The following is a 15,496-nucleotide window of genomic DNA, read 5'->3' as shown; positions in this document are numbered from 1 at the left end:
GAAAATGACGGATTCTACAGCGATTGACCGCGTACGAGGGGTTTAAATGGACATCGGTGAGGTGAAAGAGATACCATGTTCAACAGGAGAAAATTGGTAGAGACAGACCAGTTCCTTCACAGTTAGATCTGTCACATCATCGTTTATTATCCTATTCTGTTGTGTCCTGCGCCCTTCTCCTTGCATGCAGTAGTGCAATAACGAGCAGCTAATCACATGGCTAACCACTGATACAGAATGCATTCTTTGTCACAATGGTGCGCATTCCTTCTCGTCTTGCGTGCGGATATCATTTCCTGGCCAATAATGTAGCACTGTATTACCTCAATCTTCGTCAAATCTACCAATCTTGATCCACCTTCTTCCGGGCAACACACACAGCCCTCGGCATCGACAACCCAACCCCCAATCTCGACTCCTCCGCCAGCCCCCTAATCATCAGATCAATATTACGTGCGTCCTCGGCTTTCCCGACGCATTTGAGGCGAGCTGAAAACTCCTCCATGACCAGAATGTACTGGTCCCCATTCGCCTTGCGCAACTCCGGCCGGTCCGTATAGTTAAGTAATTGCGCATCTTCAAACCCACCATGGCGCGACATCAAATGATGCGGGAGATCTAGTACCCAGTCATTGCGCCCATTTGACTGTGCAAATCGAAGAAAGGCGTCGTGCGCCGGAGTAGCCACGTCACCCATGATATTGCCTTTGACTATCTCGCTGTCGGGGTAGTTCAGGTCGTCCCACTGGATGTAGCCGCCGGGCTTGAGCATCTGGTGCACCTTGTGGATAATCGGGAGGGGGTCACTGTTCTGCACGACGAGGACTAGCAGGCGGAGGTGAACCACGTCGTATTTGCCGCGGAGGTAGCTGGGGATGTTATCGAAGATGTTCAGCTGGCGGAGCGTGATAGGTGAAGGGAGCCATTCGGGTGGAGGGGCGTTTGTCAGGTCGATGTCGAAGCCATCCAGCCGGATTGACGTGTACTGCGTCACTACAGGATCGCGGAGTAGGTCCAAGAGCCAGATGCCTGTGCCCGTGGCAAGGTCAGCAATCCGGATGGGAGTGGAATCACTCTTTGGCAGCTGGATCGACTGGTGGAGGTTGAATTGGAGGGTGTCTTTCCAGAGGTAGAATTGATAGTTTAGTCTGGATGCCGCAGTGTAGCTTCGGTCTAGCATGTATTCGAGCTCGTTTCCCACGTTGAAACCGGAGTTGATGGTGCTGTTGTCGATTTTGGTCATGTTGAGTTTGGTATATAGGAAGGTACAATGGGGTTTCGTAACGCTTGGGGGTATTCTATCTTCACAGTAAAAGGAATCACCCTCGTATCATGCCATTTTATACATATCCCGTGGGTCTCAGTGAAACGCTTAGTCTAATACAGCTAACTAAAAAATGATTAATCCAGCTGAAGCATGCTCAGCTCACTATGACCTATGACATATAAAACTTCAGCGCACATTCAAAACGCCACGACTGTAAACAGCAATGGGCAATAATAAACGAAGAGATCGCATTGGTATGGTTGGATGTCCCACTGGGGTCAGACTTAGGAGAGGTTGGCGTAGAAGACCAATTTCAGCAGCAGAGTGAGCTAATGCCTGCAGTGTTGACATGGTTGTCCTGCAGTCATGGRAGCGAACTTGAATTGTGCTATATAAATATTACCACCTCACTTCTTGCTTGCTAGGATGTATACGCCCGAAGTTCAGTTGACTAAACACTCTCATCATGACGATCAAGAACCTACGACTTGGGCTAGCCATTGGTCATGGCACAGGCCAGGAGCTTATTGCGGTCTTCAAGAAGGTTATCCAAGCGCTAGCCAGCAAGCACCCTCTAAATGTTGAATTCATTGAAGCATCCCGAATATACCATTCGTACCATACTCTTACTGTTTCCGGAGTCGAGAAAGACCTGGTCAAACACATCGCGGACGAAACGAGTCGAGATGCAGAAGACTACCGTAATTTCTGCGAGACAGCTGCAGCCAACGGTATCGCTGCAATATTTCGCACGGCTATCCACGCGCAGTCTCTCTACCTTGTCCGGGATCAATTGACTGCCGTCAAAATTGAACACTTTGATCTGGGCAACTCAAATGCCCTGCTCTTCATTCGTGACGAAGCTCAGGGGTTCTACGCTGGTGTCAATGAATATCACAACGAAAACCGCAGCATCACACGAACTAGCCCCTTCAGTCGCTCCAACTTTGACCAAATTTTGGCATATTCTCTGCAAAGAGCCGCGGAGGAGTGGGGCGAGCAAAATGTCCCCAAATCCGTCACGCTTGTCTACAAGTTCCACCTCTTCGACGGAGTCTTCCAAGCTTGGGCACCACACTGGACATCCCGCTTTGGCATCGATGTCGATTTCATCCAGCCGGACACCATGAACAGGAATCTAATGGCCTCCGGTGTCCACGGCCGCCGTATCGTCATTGCGGGCAACGAGTACGCCGACATCATCCAGCCCGTTTTCTTGAAGTGGTTTGGCAACTCCACCATTGAAACTATGTACGCAGAGAATGTGTACTTAAGCCCCGGCCTGCATCACCTCAGCGAGTACCAGACGGTGCATGGGTCTGCGGACGCCATCGCCGGCGAAGGTCTCGTCAATCCTTTTGCTACTATCCGCGCCGCGGCTGCCATTCTGGAACGGCATGGAGGATGCCCTGGCGCTGGATTTCAACGCCACACAGAAAAGGCTATTGAAAGTCTTCTCCTGAGAAGGCTTACCACTCCTGACCAGGGCGGCTCGTGCAGCACAGATGCGGTAGTTGAGCATTTCCTGAATGCAATTGATGATCCAGTGGCTCCCGAGACTCCTCCTATCCGCGACGATACAGCCTCGGAGTCAACCAATTCCTGGATAGGTAAAAAGACCGCAGTCGTATTAGTGGACTATCAGAACGACTTCCTCTCAAGCGCACCCAGTCCGGCCGTGTCAGAACTTTCCAACACGATTCCACGGCTCATACAATGTGCCCGCAGCAAGGGAAGCGAAGTCATCTTTGTCCGCTTCCTGGGAAACACCAGCTTCCAAGGCCCCAGCTGGAAGTACCGGAATGCATTGCTAGGGAAAACGGAGAGGTGCGTCGAAGGCACCTGGGGAGCGGAGCTCGGCCCGGGCGTCACCCCTGAGCCTGGCGAGCAGGTCTTTAATAAGAAGGCGTTATTCGATCCTTTCCTGGTTCCGGAGTTCTCTGAGTACATCGCCAAACAGGGGTTCGAGCATCTGGTGCTGGCAGGGTTGTACAGTGATGTCTGTGTTGATGCCACGGCTCGGACGGCCTTCCAAAAGGGGTTGTGGGTCACTGTTGCTGAGGACTGTACCGCTGCTTTGCATTCGGATCAGAGCGACCATTTGAGATTTATGGAGAAAGTTTATGGGGCCCGTGTTATGAGGGCGGCTGCCTTATTTGGGATGAAGGTTTAGATGAGTCTCTAGGTGCAGGGATACTTGGGATTGAGCGTGTAGCTTTCAACTGTATGCTGGATTTGAGGGGGGGAAAGGGTCTCTGCGCTTTTTTCCCCTTTTTTTCCCAGCATATGGTAAAGGGGAACATCTAGGATGAGTGTATCTGCTGAGGCCTTGCGCCTTGCCGGCAGGAGCAGCAATAAATCCAGCTGGGGATAGAATTGCATAACCGAACTGCCAAAATCAAATCCAACCCTCACTGAGCTCACAGCAGTGAGGGTTCAGTGCCTAGCGTAGGGAATCACTTTGTTTTGATTTAGATGTGCCGACTACCCCACAACTTTACTGCGGGAGAACTTCGGCAACCCCGCGTTCAACCCCACATCAAGAACAAACTCCATAGTTATCGACCGGCCTTCCGGAAATGGTAGATCAGGCATCTCGGGCTAATAGAGCTCAATCGATCAACACATACCCCTCTTTAGGCAATTATGGACTGGAACGTTCATAGGGCAGTGGCCCCTTCGATCGACTCTGGACATATCCGCAAATGCCGATCCAACCTCGACCAACCTTGTTTCTGGGGAAGGGGAAGAGGGTCAGACAGGAAGTCCGGAATGTTGATCTGCCGAGAACATTCTTCTTCGAGACCAGAGAGGTCCCTTGCGCTCGGTGCGGACTTGTCCGAAGTCTTGCAAAATGTCATATCGGCTGAGGAATCGGCATCTGGTGTATAGAAGGGAGAGTTGGACGAGGAATATAAATGTGCTTGCCGCTTTCCAGCATAGGTGGACATTGGCCTGCTTCTTAATAGTAGCCAGTGGTAGAGATGCGATTTCTATCTTTTTCAGTGCTTGCAGCAGCAGTCTGCGCTGCCGTTCCATATGAGGAGTATATCTTAGCGCCAGCCAGCCGAGACTTAATTCCGGAAAGGGTGTATCATGTTAACGGCTCCATTTCTAACCCCTCTGCTTTAACCAACGCGAAAGGTGGGGAAGCGACGTTTCATGGTGCTTCATATGTCACCTATGACTTTGGGCGCAACATCGCCGGCATTGTCTCTCTGGACGTCAGCCGGGCCTCCTCGCAGGATGCCTTCATCGGAGTCACGTTCTCTGAATCTAGCCTCTGGATCAACAACGAAGCTTGTGACGCCACTGCCGATGCAGGTCTTGACTCGCCCCTGTGGTTCCCTGTCGGACATGGCTCGGGGCGATACACGGCTGAGAAGAAACACAACCGCGGAGCCTTCAGATATCTGACTCTCGTCGCCAACACATCAGCAACTATTGCTGTTGAAAGTGTCCGAGTCAACTTCACGGCGGCTCCGACTCAGAATCTTCGTGCATATACGGGTTACTTCCACTGCAACGATGAACTGCTCAATCGCATCTGGTACGCAGGTGCATACACAAACCAGCTGTGCACCATTGATCCCAGCATGGGGAATGCGTTGCCCTGGTTGGGTACGATTACCTCTAGCGGCAATATCACCCTCCCGGAGACTGTCCCCTGGTGGAGTAACTATACCATCGCCAACGGGAGCAGCGTGCTCACGGACGGAGCGAAACGGGACCGCCTTGTCTGGCCGGGTGATATGTCCATTGCGTTGGAGAGCATCGCCGTCAGCACGTATGACTTGTACAGTGTGCGCATGGGCCTGGAATCACTCTTTTCAATGCAGAACGCAGACGGCCGTCTTCCTTACGCCGGCAAACCCTTCTATGATACTGTCAGCTACACCTACCATCTCCACAGCTTGATCGGCGTGTCGTACTTGCACCTGTACTCAGGAGACCTGAACTGGCTTTCCGCACACTGGACCCAGTACAAACGCGCCTTGGAATGGTCACTGTCCAGCATCGACAGCACCGGCCTAGCCAACGTAACCGCAAGCGCAGACTGGCTGCGTTTCGGCATGGGAGGTCACGTACGTTCATCCCACGGTATACAGTATCCTTCACCACTAACAATAGCAGAACATCGAAGCAAACGCAATCCTCTACTTCGTCCTCCAGGAATCCCTACTCCTCGCAAAAGCCCTCAACGACACCGCCTCCTCCTCAGCCTGGTCCCGCATCGCAACCACCCTCAAATCCGCCGCCAACGCAAAACTCTGGGACCCCGCCGCAGGCCTCTACCGCGACAACGAGACCACAACCCTGCACCCACAAGACGGCAACGCCTGGGCCCTAAAAGCCAACCTTACCTTATCAGCTAATCAATCATCAATGATTTCCACGGCCCTATCCGCCCGCTGGGGACCCTACGGCGCACCAGCCCCAGAAGCCGGAGCCACCGTCTCTCCCTTCATCACCGGCTTCGAGCTGCAGGCTCACTTCCTCGCTGACCAACCGCAGCGGGCGTTGGATCTGATCCGGCGGCAGTGGGGATTCATGCTTGACGATCCGCGCATGACGCGGTCGACGTTTATAGAGGGGTACAGTACGGACGGGAGGCTGCATTACGCGCCATATAGAAACGATGCCCGAATCTCGCATGCGCATGGGTGGGCTACGGGGCCGACTTCTGCGCTGATGTTCTATGCGGCTGGGTTAAGGGTTGTTGGGGCCGCGGGGGAGAGGTGGGTGTTTGCGCCGAAGCCGGGGGATTTGACGGGTGTTGAGGCGGGGTTTAGGACTTCTTTGGGGATGTTTGAGACTGAGTTCGAGAGGGGGAAGAATGGATATACGAAGTTGGTGTTTGTGACGCCTGAGGGGACAACGGGTGATGTGAGGCTTGAGGCTGAGGGCGTGCTGGTCTCGAGCAATGGGACGAGGGTAAGGCTTGTTGATGGGGTTGCTACTGGGTTGCATGGTGGTACTTGGAGGTTGAAGGTGTAGTCAGGTATTCTTCTCATGTTCTCTATGATACTGGGTCAACTGATGTTGACAGGAAAGGGTAGAGCTCACTCGATTGTACGTACTCTCCTGCCAGGGAATCAAAACGCATCCACTTCCAACTTAGTCTTCTAGCTCGTAATTTCGGCAAGGGCCATCGTAAGTGAATACTTCAATTGACATATTGCAGTAACCCGCCAGAGAATCAATAACGCCGCCGAAAACGACGAAGCGGCGTTTTGTATGACTTCATATCTCGGCACTCCATTCCGACAGTCTCTCCAATCCTCGCAGATTGCCACTGGCACACCATCTCAAGCTATATCGTATCCCAGATCTCCAAGGTTAATTTTACAGACTACATCAAACAAAGTGCGTTCTGTCTATAGACTCTACGCTCCGGCATCTGAAGTAACAAAATGACGACCGCAAGTCCTAAGTAAACCATCCCCTTCCTCCTCGCAACTCTTGCTAAGTGTACAAGTACAGGCCAATGACAAGCACGCTCTACAAGCCCCATCCCACCGACAAAATGAAAGCCGCACAGTGGATGGGCACGCGGACAGTCCAGCTCAACACCGTGGCCAAACCAACCATCACGGACCCCTCGGACGCCATAATCCACATCACACACTGCACAATCGGCGGCGCAGACCTCCACCTCTACGACGGCGAGCTCAGCGAGTTGCTCTCCAAAGGCGACATTCTCGGCCACGAGGCGATCGGCACCGTCGAGGAAGTCGGCTCGGAGGCCCGCAGCCTCTCCCCGGGTGACAGAGTCATGATCCTCCCCGTGATCGCCTGCGGACACTGCGAGTTCTGCAAGCGGCAGGAGTTCTCGCTGTGCGACACGACGAATCCCTCGCGGGAGATGGAGAGCGCGTACGGGCACCGCGTGGCGGGGATGCTGGGGTACACGCGGTTGTACGGCGGGTATCCCGGTGCGCAGGCAGAGTACGTGCGAGTCCCGAACGCGGATCTCTGCTGTGTGCGGGTGCCGGCTGACATGGACGCGAAGAAGCTGCTCGGACTGGTGCATGTCACGACTGCTGCGTGGCATGGGTGCGAGCTTGCGGATGTCCAGCCGGGGGATATAGTGGGTGTTTGGGGGTGTGGACCGGTGGGTCTATCGGTGCAGCGCCTGGCGGTGCTGCGCGGGGCGAAGAAGGTGTATGCCGTTGATAAGGACGCGGGGCGCTTGCATATCGCCGAGAGGTTCGGGATGATCCCTGTGGATGTCAGTGTGCATGCCGAGGTCGGTGATTATATCCTGTCGATGGAGCCCCGAGGGTTGGACTGCGCAATCGAGGCGAGCGGATTTCGGAGTACGCAGAAACCGCAGCACGCGGCTATGCGGGCGATTGGGCTAGAGCATGATAGCAGTGATACGGTGTCGGCCATGATCAAGGCGACGAGGAAGGGAGGCCACCTTGCGCTGCTTGGGGATTTCTTCTATAAGACGAATGATTTTCCTATAGGGCCGTTGATGGAGAAGGGGTTGATGGTCCGGGGAGGGCAGGTCAATTCTCAAAAGGTGTGTCCAGTTGCCCACGTCTCAGATGAAGCCATTGACAGCATAGTACTATCCCCTTCTCCTGGACCTGGTGACGCAAGGAAAGTATGATCCTTCGTGGGTGTTTACATATGAAGGTATGTCTGCGCTGTTTGCGTGGCTGTGCTGACGAGACAGATGAATTCGAGAATATCGTCGAGGACTATCGCCGGTTCTCACGGCATGAGATTCCTGGAGGGTTGAAGGTGTGTTTGGTGACGGAGTATGGTCGAGGTCAGGCTTGATCTGATGCAAGTGAAGCTATCCATGATTATCAGATATGATTGGCGGTAGCGACAGTGGAGATAACTACTAAGGTTAAGCTAATGATTGACAAGAATTGGTCAGAGGTGACCGATGACTCATGATCTGACCTCAGCTGCATTGTAGAGTATTTGTAGTTGACATCAACATATCCATAAGGTACTCTTGCATGCAGACGTGTGTGTTATAGTATTCTCCCCCACCTCCACCGCTTCCGTCGACAGTGCGGAATATATTACCCCTCCATCCTCATCCATCCTCAACACCATCATCGTCTCAACTTACCACACGCAACTCACTCAATTCACACCACAACAATGTCTTTCCCTCCTCCTCCCGTCGACACCATCGACTGGTCCAACGTCGGCTTCAAAGTCCGCGACGGTAAGCTGCCCTCCCTCCCCTCCCTCCCTCCATCTCCATCCATCTAACACCGCCAAGTAAACGGCCATGTGGAATGCCACTTCTCCCACAGCACAGGGGCCAAATGGTCCGCCCCCAAATTCGTCTCCTCCCCCTTCCTCCCCCTCCACGGCATGGCCCCGGGCCTCAACTACGGCCAACAAGCCTACGAAGGCCTCAAAGCCTTCCGCCACCCCAACGGCCAAATCTCCATCTTCCGCCCAGACCGCAACGCGTCCCGCCTCCGCCGCTCCGCAGAGTTCGTCTCCATGCCGCCGGTCCCAGAGGACCTCTTCGTCGAATGCGTCAAGCTAGCCGTCGCCGCCAACGCCGAGTTCGTCCCGCCCCATGAAACCGGCGCAGCGATGTACATCCGCCCTCTACTCTTCGGGTCCTCCGCGCAGCTGGGCCTCTCCCCGCCGGACAGCTACACTTTCGTTGTCTTTGTCATGCCGACAGGCGTGTACCACGGCGTGCACGCGGTCGATGCCCTGATACTCGAGGACTTTGACCGCGCCGCGCCGGAGGGGACCGGGTCCGCGAAGGTCGGGGGCAACTATGCGCCTGTGCTGCGGCATAGTGCGCGCGCGGCGGCGGAGGGGTTCGGGATCACGCTGCACCTGGATAGCCGGACGCGGTCGGAGATTGACGAGTTCTCGACGTCGGCGTTTATCGGGGTGCGGAGGGACGGCGATAAAGTGACGCTTGTGCAGCCGGATAGCAAGAATGTGATTGATTCGGTGACGGCGCGGTCGGTGTGTGAGATTGGGGAGCGGGTGTTTGGGTTTGCGGTTGAGAAGAGGCGCATTGGGTATGAGGAGATCAAAGAGTTTAGGGAGGTGATTGCTGCAGGTACGGCCGCTGCGCTGGTGCCTATCCGGAGTATCACTATGCGGTCGCGCGAGGATAAGTTTACGTTTGACTGCGGCGCGGATGGGCAGAGTGGCGGCGACGTCTGCGTGAAGCTGTTGCAGACCCTCAAGGGCATCCAGGCCGGCAAGATTGAGGATAAGTTTGGGTGGAATTGTATCATTGACCAGGCTCCGCCAGCGGCATGGCTCGAGGGAGCAACGGGACATGAGAAGGATGTCGAGGGGATTAATGTTCCATAGTAGCTATGCCTATGCCCTCATTGGCGAATTCGGCATGAAGATCGGCCAGACCGTAAAATTCATGATATACATACAAGAAGTGGCGTCACACAAGAAGAGCGTCATAAAAGTAGGTACATGAAGTAGATATAGACAAATTAATTCCTCAAACTCACCTTGGTACCATTTCTCGAACACAAGGTCAGAGTCAAGTTCTCCTCCCACGGGCCCGGATCCCGACTCTCCAGCACCGCAAACTGCTGCGCCAGCCGCACCGTCACGTACCCTGCCTCGGTAAGCGCATACTGCTGTCCCACACAGATGCGCGGGCCCCCGTTGAACGGGAGATACTCCCATCCCGGACGCAGATCGGCCCAGCGCTCCGGACGGAACTCGTTCGCATCGGGGCCGTAAAAGTCCTCGCGGCGGTGCATCGACCACACGCTGTACGTGACGATTGAGCCTTTGGGGACGAACACAGGGGATTGGCCGTCCGGCCCGCCGCCGACGGGGAGAATGGTGTCGGTATTGGCGAAGCGGGCGTTTCCAGGGACGACGGGGTGCAGACGAAGGGCTGGTCCTAGCGTTAGCATGCGCAGATAAACTCAGTGTTCCGTACGTACATTCGTTCAGACAATACTTGACATACGTCAGATTCCGCAGCTGCTCGTACGTCGGCGGCCGACCGTTCAACGAAGCCACCTCGTCGCGCAGCTTGGCCCAGACCCGCGGGTTCTTGGCCAGCATGAAGAAGAGGTTACTCAGCAGCGAGGCGGTCGTATCGCGACCGGCCAGGAGGACATTCATGAGCTCGTCGCGGATGCGGCGGCGGTCGCCCGTCTGCTGCGCCAGGCCGTGCAGGAACACGTACCGCTGTTTCTTCTCGCCGTCGCCGTCTTCGAGGGTCTTCTCGTCGAGGCCGTGGGCGCGCACTTCGAGCGCCTTGTCGACAAACTGCTCCACCAGCGCGTGGCAGACGCGATTGCACTGCTCCGCCTTGCGGTCGCGGTAGAAGCGAGACAGCGGGCCCAGCCGGATGCGCGTGGCGATCGCATGCTGCGCGTAGTTGAAGGCGCCGGCGAAGTCGTTCTCGACGTATGCGTCGCGGCCTCCGGAGCGGCGCTTCTTCAGGGACTGCACGCTCTGGCCGAAGAGGAACTCGGTCGCCGAGTCGATGGTGTAGCTGAAGAACAGGTCTTGGATGTCGACGGTGCTGCCATCCTTGGGGATCAGCTCGATCAGATCGGTCATCTGCGCCTCGAAGACGGCGAGGTCGGCGACCTGGTCGCGGACGAAGTTGGGGCGGATCATGGCGCGCGATTGCGCCCAGTGCTCGCCGTCGGTGGTGAAAATGCCATGGCCGAGCAAGGAGCCGAACGTCTTATAGCGCTGGCCCAGGCCGTAGTCCTTGAAGCGCAGAGAAAGGATGGTCTTGATGTTTTGGGGCTCGCGAGTGAGGATGATCGTTTGGAAGAGGCGCCGGACCTTCATGGTGTGACCGATCTCGTTGAATCGGGCCAGCCCGCGCTCGAGGAATTTGTGTTCCTTGACATTCTGGATCGTGGTATAGATGCCATCCAGCCCCAAGAAGGGATCCTTGGTGGGGATCCGCGGGGGTTCTTGGCAGCTGTGCTCACGGGCGAAGCGATACTGCGTCCATTGGCGACGGAGGGCGCTAAAGGCGAAGACGAAGACAGCTATCGCCCCTGCGATGAGGGAGATGGAGTATTGGGAACTCATTTTGCGATGGCCGACATTCGTCTTGGCCAAAGGGGGAAAGATGATAACATAAATAAACGACGCCCGACCCGTGACTCAACCATTCCTACCAAGCGGGTCAACAATCCCCCCGACCACAAGGCGGACCGGTCAGACTGGTGGCCGCACTGACAGTAAGTTCTTGTTTCTGCATCGGACCAAGACGTGGCCGAGACGCCGTTATTCGTCTGCCTGAGTATGCAGCGATCCAGCCTGCGCAGTATTATTGTTGATGCCTATCTCAAGATACCTGGTACGCTGGGCTTGAGCCGAGGATCGATCCTTTGGGGCATCCAGTCATATCGTCGTTTCTATCAATAGCGGTGTAGACGTCGTCTGACTAAGATTCACAAAAGGATTGCGTATCCTGCACAATTTAATACTTGTAATTTCCCTTCAGTAGAGTATCAGTGTTGAATTGGGCCCCATCTCCTGCGTCACTCCACGCACATGCTCTAGTCCGGATATAAGGGGTATTCCCGAGGCAGCCGTTGGGGAGGCCGCATACATGCATAATGACTTATCTAGGGTCCTTTAGCGCCGTTGTTGAACTGAGAGGAAGTGGCTTGGGCGTGGTTACCAGATGAATTCGATGGTCATCGGTCTACTAGTAGCTAAAGAATCCGGCGACTGGACGCCTTGTGTTCTTGGTCAGGCCTCCAAGAGCCGGTTGGCAATATCAATGATTGGACTCGTCAAGTCACAAGTCAATTGTACAGAATTCTCACCACTATGGTGAGGAGGACCAAGTAGATAGCAATCTAAGAACGAACAGTTCCATAGTCCCAGTCCGATAAACCCAAGCCCGCCTACCAGACAACACACGAAATGATTACAAAGTATGCTTGAACGCACGACATGCTAAAGAAAGAAAAACAACTAGACCATCTGCAAGGCCCAGATTACTTCTTTCGCGCAGCGCGCAGTTTCCCCACCGTCCCACTAGACATGATATCCCCGTGATCGGCACTGCTATGGCTCTCGTTATCGCTGTCACTGTCCTTGTCGCTCTCACTCTCACTCGAACTGGAGCTGGAGCTGGAGCTTGATTCGCTCTCGTCGGAATCGTCGTCCGACGGAGGCGAGAAGATATCCCGCGGCCGTTTCGGCGCGGCGCTGATCTTCTTTTTCGCTTGCTGCGCCTTCTCAGCGGACTCTTTCTTCTTGTCGACGAGCAACGTCTTGAGTGTGGCGCGGCTGCGGCTCCCGTTGATCGGTTGGCCCCAGGATTGCGACGCCGGCTGCGAGGGTGCGGGGGACCGCGCGTTACCTTGCGACGAAGGGGTGGCGCTGCTGCGGCGGAGGAGGTCGGCCTTGCTCTTGGCGGGTTTGTCGGCACCGGGCTGGGTTTCGGCCTCCGCGTCGGTCTCGTCGTCCTCCTCGTTTTCGGATTCAGAGTGATCGGAGGATTCTTCGGAGGATGAGGAGGTGGAGGACACGTCTACTGGCTCGGAGGCGGGGGATTTCTTCGTGCCGTTCGCCTTGGCCTTGGGGAGGTCACCGCGCTGGATCTTCGTCACAGGAGGCAGCTTGGCGTCCTCGGCGGAGCTCTCTGGAGGTTCGTTCGGACTGCCCTTCGGCTCCTCTTCAGTCGGGCGGGGTTTAGGCGCTGTAGGAGTAGCAGTCGAATCTGATCCCTTCTTGGCCTCTGCTGCCTTCTTACTCGATCCTTTGCCTTCGGCCGTTGTAGGAGTAGTAGATGACTCTGTCGCCTTCTTTGCTTCGACTGCCTTTTTCGCGGAGCCATTTCGTTCAGCAGCTGCGGTCGACTTCTTCGCACCGCCCTTCGCCTTTGATGCGGTATCCGCCTTGGGTGTGTTTACATCTCCCTTAGGCTTGGACGAGTCCGCCGTCAGTTGCTTATCACCCGGTGTAGAAGCACCCATATCTGCCTCCATTTTGGAAATTTCTTCCCGCTTCGCCCGTAAATCCGCCCGAGCTCGCTCGAGCCTTTCTTTCTCGCTGGAACGGTTCCGCTTCTCGAGCTTCTGGACTCGTTCCAATTTGGCCAACAGCTCTTCCAGGTTGCGCACGTATGCCGGGTCCCTATTCTGCTCCTTGGCCGCTCTAATCATCTCCTCGACTTCTTCCCTGTCCTTGTGATGCTTCTCGAATTTCTGATTCGCTTCTCGCATCAACTGTTCCACTCGTTCCTGAGGAACACCGGTAGGGAACACCATCTTGCTCGGTGTCGATGACTTCTTTCCGGGCTCAGAACCTGGTGTTCCCTTGCCCTTGGGGTTGGTTTGCGGGGTCGATTTGGGAATCGGCGTCGAGGCCGTAATGACCACGTCCTCTCCTTCGGCAAAAGACACAGACCGACGTTGCGCCGACCTGTCGGCAGGCGAGTCCTTCCGTAAAGCCGAATGTAGTTGCTTCACTCGATCTAGAGCAGGAGTTTGCTTGGATGGCGTGGCATCGTTTTCCACCAAGGACGCACGGCGGATCGTAGACGCTTTGCTTGAAAAGAGTGGAGTTCCCGATATCGACGCGGTCGACTCCTGGGACAACGGAAGCATCACCTGCGGTTTGCTAGGGGGACTCTTTGTGATACCCAGCCCGAGACCGGGTTTCGCAGACTCGGTAGGTTTCTCAGAGAGACTTGAGCGTCGGCCGATTCCAGAGAACGACGGTGCCCTCTCGTGTCTTCGCGCCAATGGACTGCTGGCAGGTGGCTCGGATAGGGCCTGGCTCGGGTTGTTCTCCTTGTCCGACGATCCAGGGCTTCTGGGCTCCAAACGAGGCTCCTTGTTAGGCGCCTCTGCCTCGAAGCTCTTCTTTCTCTTGCGTTGTCGAACCGCGGGCATCTCCCCCCTAGAGGAACTCCCTTTGCTCCCATTCACCACCGGCTCATCTGTCTGCTTGGCTTCTTCCGTCGCGGCAACATCGCCGTCATTCATCGCGACGTCTCCCTCTTTGTCCAAATTATCAGATTCTTCTTCCTCCTCATCCAACTCGCGTTCCGGCTGAGAGATGTCTGTTTCTGCTTCCTCCTCCTCGTCCAACTGGCGTTCCAGCCGAGACGGTGCTTGTCTCGGACTCAAGGGCGATTCTGACCCGCTGCGCTCACGCTCCGTTCGATTCGACGAGGGAAAGTCCGGCTCCGCGACAAACTGTGAGATCGACCGAGTGGCAGGCACCTGTTTCGAGACGGAGCCGCGTTTCGCGGGGGACGTCTGCGTCTTGGGCGTCGGGGTCCGTACCCGTTCCGGTGAAGGCGACTCCCCCAGCTCCTGACTCTCCATGCGCTTGTGCTGTGATGTAACCGCAACAGCTCCACCCCGGAGATCCTGCGAGTCGTTATCATGCACAGGCGACTCGCCCCACCGCGGAGGCGACATGGGGATCTCCTCATGCTCCACGGAGGAAAGTGGTACGTCCCTGCGACGCTCGCGCTGGTCCGCGGTTGCTGCAGGTGTAGCACCCCCATTCACCTGGACACTGGGTGTATCGCGTTCTGAAAACGACTGAGACTCCTCGGCGATAGTCGGAATCTTGCGCAGATTCTTCTGCATCGCCTCCTTCTTGATCTTGATCTGGCGCTCAAACTCCTGCGCGGCGGCATCCCAGTCCTGTGACACAGAGGGGAACCGGACAGGCGCATAGGGCGCCGGCTTCTGAATCACACGAACTGTACCGCGCTGGTCTGCGCCATCGGCGCGGGCCCGACCATTATCCACAAACACATCGGCGACAGTCAACTCGGCATCGAGATCGTCGGAGTCGTGGTCGTCGTCGACAAGTTTCTTGATCTCCAGGGGCCTAGTCACGATATCCGTAAGCGCTGCTCAACAACACCATACCTCTTCCAAATTCAATCTGGTAGGACGGATGGAACTCACTCAGCGCTTGGCCGCAGCTTCGCCCACTTCTCCCGGATCATGCCCGCCAATCCACCCATCGTCACCTCCTCGGGGTTCTCCAGGACCAACAGGAAGGAAGCCGGCTTCCCCGCTGTTGGTCCAGAGTTCTGACTCGAAGCATCGCGGTCACGGTCACCCAGGAACGAGCGGATCGAAAATGACGAAGAGGACTGGGTCTGTTCGCGGGGAAAGACCTTGACCGTGAGACGTAGGAAAACCATACCGGGGAACAGGTATATGGAGATGGAAGTCGTTATGCAAAACTATCACAGAGTAACATAATCATGCGAGCGCGGATTGTAAA

The 15,496-nt window shown here is 55.6% G+C and overlaps 7 protein-coding genes across 7 annotated transcripts; 4 read left to right on the top strand and 3 right to left on the bottom strand.

The window, feature by feature from the left end:
- Nucleotides 1-340: 340 nt before the first annotated feature.
- Nucleotides 341-1,243, bottom strand: Asppvi_003644 (uncharacterized protein; the record flags this gene model as incomplete). Its single annotated transcript, XM_043299605.1, has 1 exon — nt 341-1,243. One exon carries the CDS (start codon nt 1,241-1,243, stop codon nt 341-343), a length of 903 nt encoding a protein of 300 aa, XP_043155540.1.
- Nucleotides 1,244-1,733: 490 nt separating this feature from the next.
- On the top strand, nt 1,734-3,440 carry Asppvi_003643 (putative isochorismatase family hydrolase; the record flags this gene model as incomplete). Its single annotated transcript, XM_043299604.1, has 1 exon — nt 1,734-3,440. One exon carries the CDS (start codon nt 1,734-1,736, stop codon nt 3,438-3,440), a length of 1,707 nt encoding a protein of 568 aa, XP_043155539.1.
- Nucleotides 3,441-4,251: 811 nt separating this feature from the next.
- Nucleotides 4,252-6,265, top strand: Asppvi_003642 (putative alpha-L-rhamnosidase A; the record flags this gene model as incomplete). The annotated part of the gene is made up of 2 exons (XM_043299603.1): nt 4,252-5,352; nt 5,402-6,265. The coding sequence occupies 2 exons, from the start codon at nt 4,252-4,254 to the stop codon at nt 6,263-6,265; spliced, it is 1,965 nt and encodes a 654-aa protein (XP_043155538.1).
- Nucleotides 6,266-6,794: 529 nt separating this feature from the next.
- On the top strand, nt 6,795-8,059 carry Asppvi_003641 (putative formaldehyde dehydrogenase; the record flags this gene model as incomplete). Its single annotated transcript, XM_043299602.1, has 3 exons — nt 6,795-7,796; nt 7,843-7,912; nt 7,953-8,059. The coding sequence occupies 3 exons, from the start codon at nt 6,795-6,797 to the stop codon at nt 8,057-8,059; spliced, it is 1,179 nt and encodes a 392-aa protein (XP_043155537.1).
- A 336-nt stretch (nt 8,060-8,395) lies between these two features.
- On the top strand, nt 8,396-9,592 carry Asppvi_003640 (branched-chain amino acid aminotransferase; the record flags this gene model as incomplete). The annotated part of the gene is made up of 2 exons (XM_043299601.1): nt 8,396-8,462; nt 8,520-9,592. 2 exons carry the CDS (start codon nt 8,396-8,398, stop codon nt 9,590-9,592), a joined length of 1,140 nt encoding a protein of 379 aa, XP_043155536.1.
- A 137-nt stretch (nt 9,593-9,729) lies between these two features.
- Nucleotides 9,730-11,311, bottom strand: Asppvi_003639 (cytochrome P450; the record flags this gene model as incomplete). Its single annotated transcript, XM_043299600.1, has 2 exons — nt 9,730-10,145; nt 10,195-11,311. 2 exons carry the CDS (start codon nt 11,309-11,311, stop codon nt 9,730-9,732), a joined length of 1,533 nt encoding a protein of 510 aa, XP_043155535.1.
- A 920-nt stretch (nt 11,312-12,231) lies between these two features.
- Asppvi_003638 (uncharacterized protein) lies at nt 12,232-15,413 on the bottom strand (the record flags this gene model as incomplete). Its single annotated transcript, XM_043299599.1, has 2 exons — nt 12,232-15,091; nt 15,172-15,413. 2 exons carry the CDS (start codon nt 15,411-15,413, stop codon nt 12,232-12,234), a joined length of 3,102 nt encoding a protein of 1,033 aa, XP_043155534.1.
- Between the last annotated feature and the right edge of the window lie 83 nt (nt 15,414-15,496).

This window comes from Aspergillus pseudoviridinutans (assembly GCF_018340605.1).
Source record: "Aspergillus pseudoviridinutans IFM 55266 DNA, scaffold_2, whole genome shotgun sequence".
Lineage (NCBI taxonomy): Eukaryota > Fungi > Ascomycota > Eurotiomycetes > Eurotiales > Aspergillaceae > Aspergillus > Aspergillus pseudoviridinutans.
The sequence above is the reverse complement of the archived record's forward strand: the minus strand, read 5'-3'. Positions and strand labels throughout refer to the sequence as shown.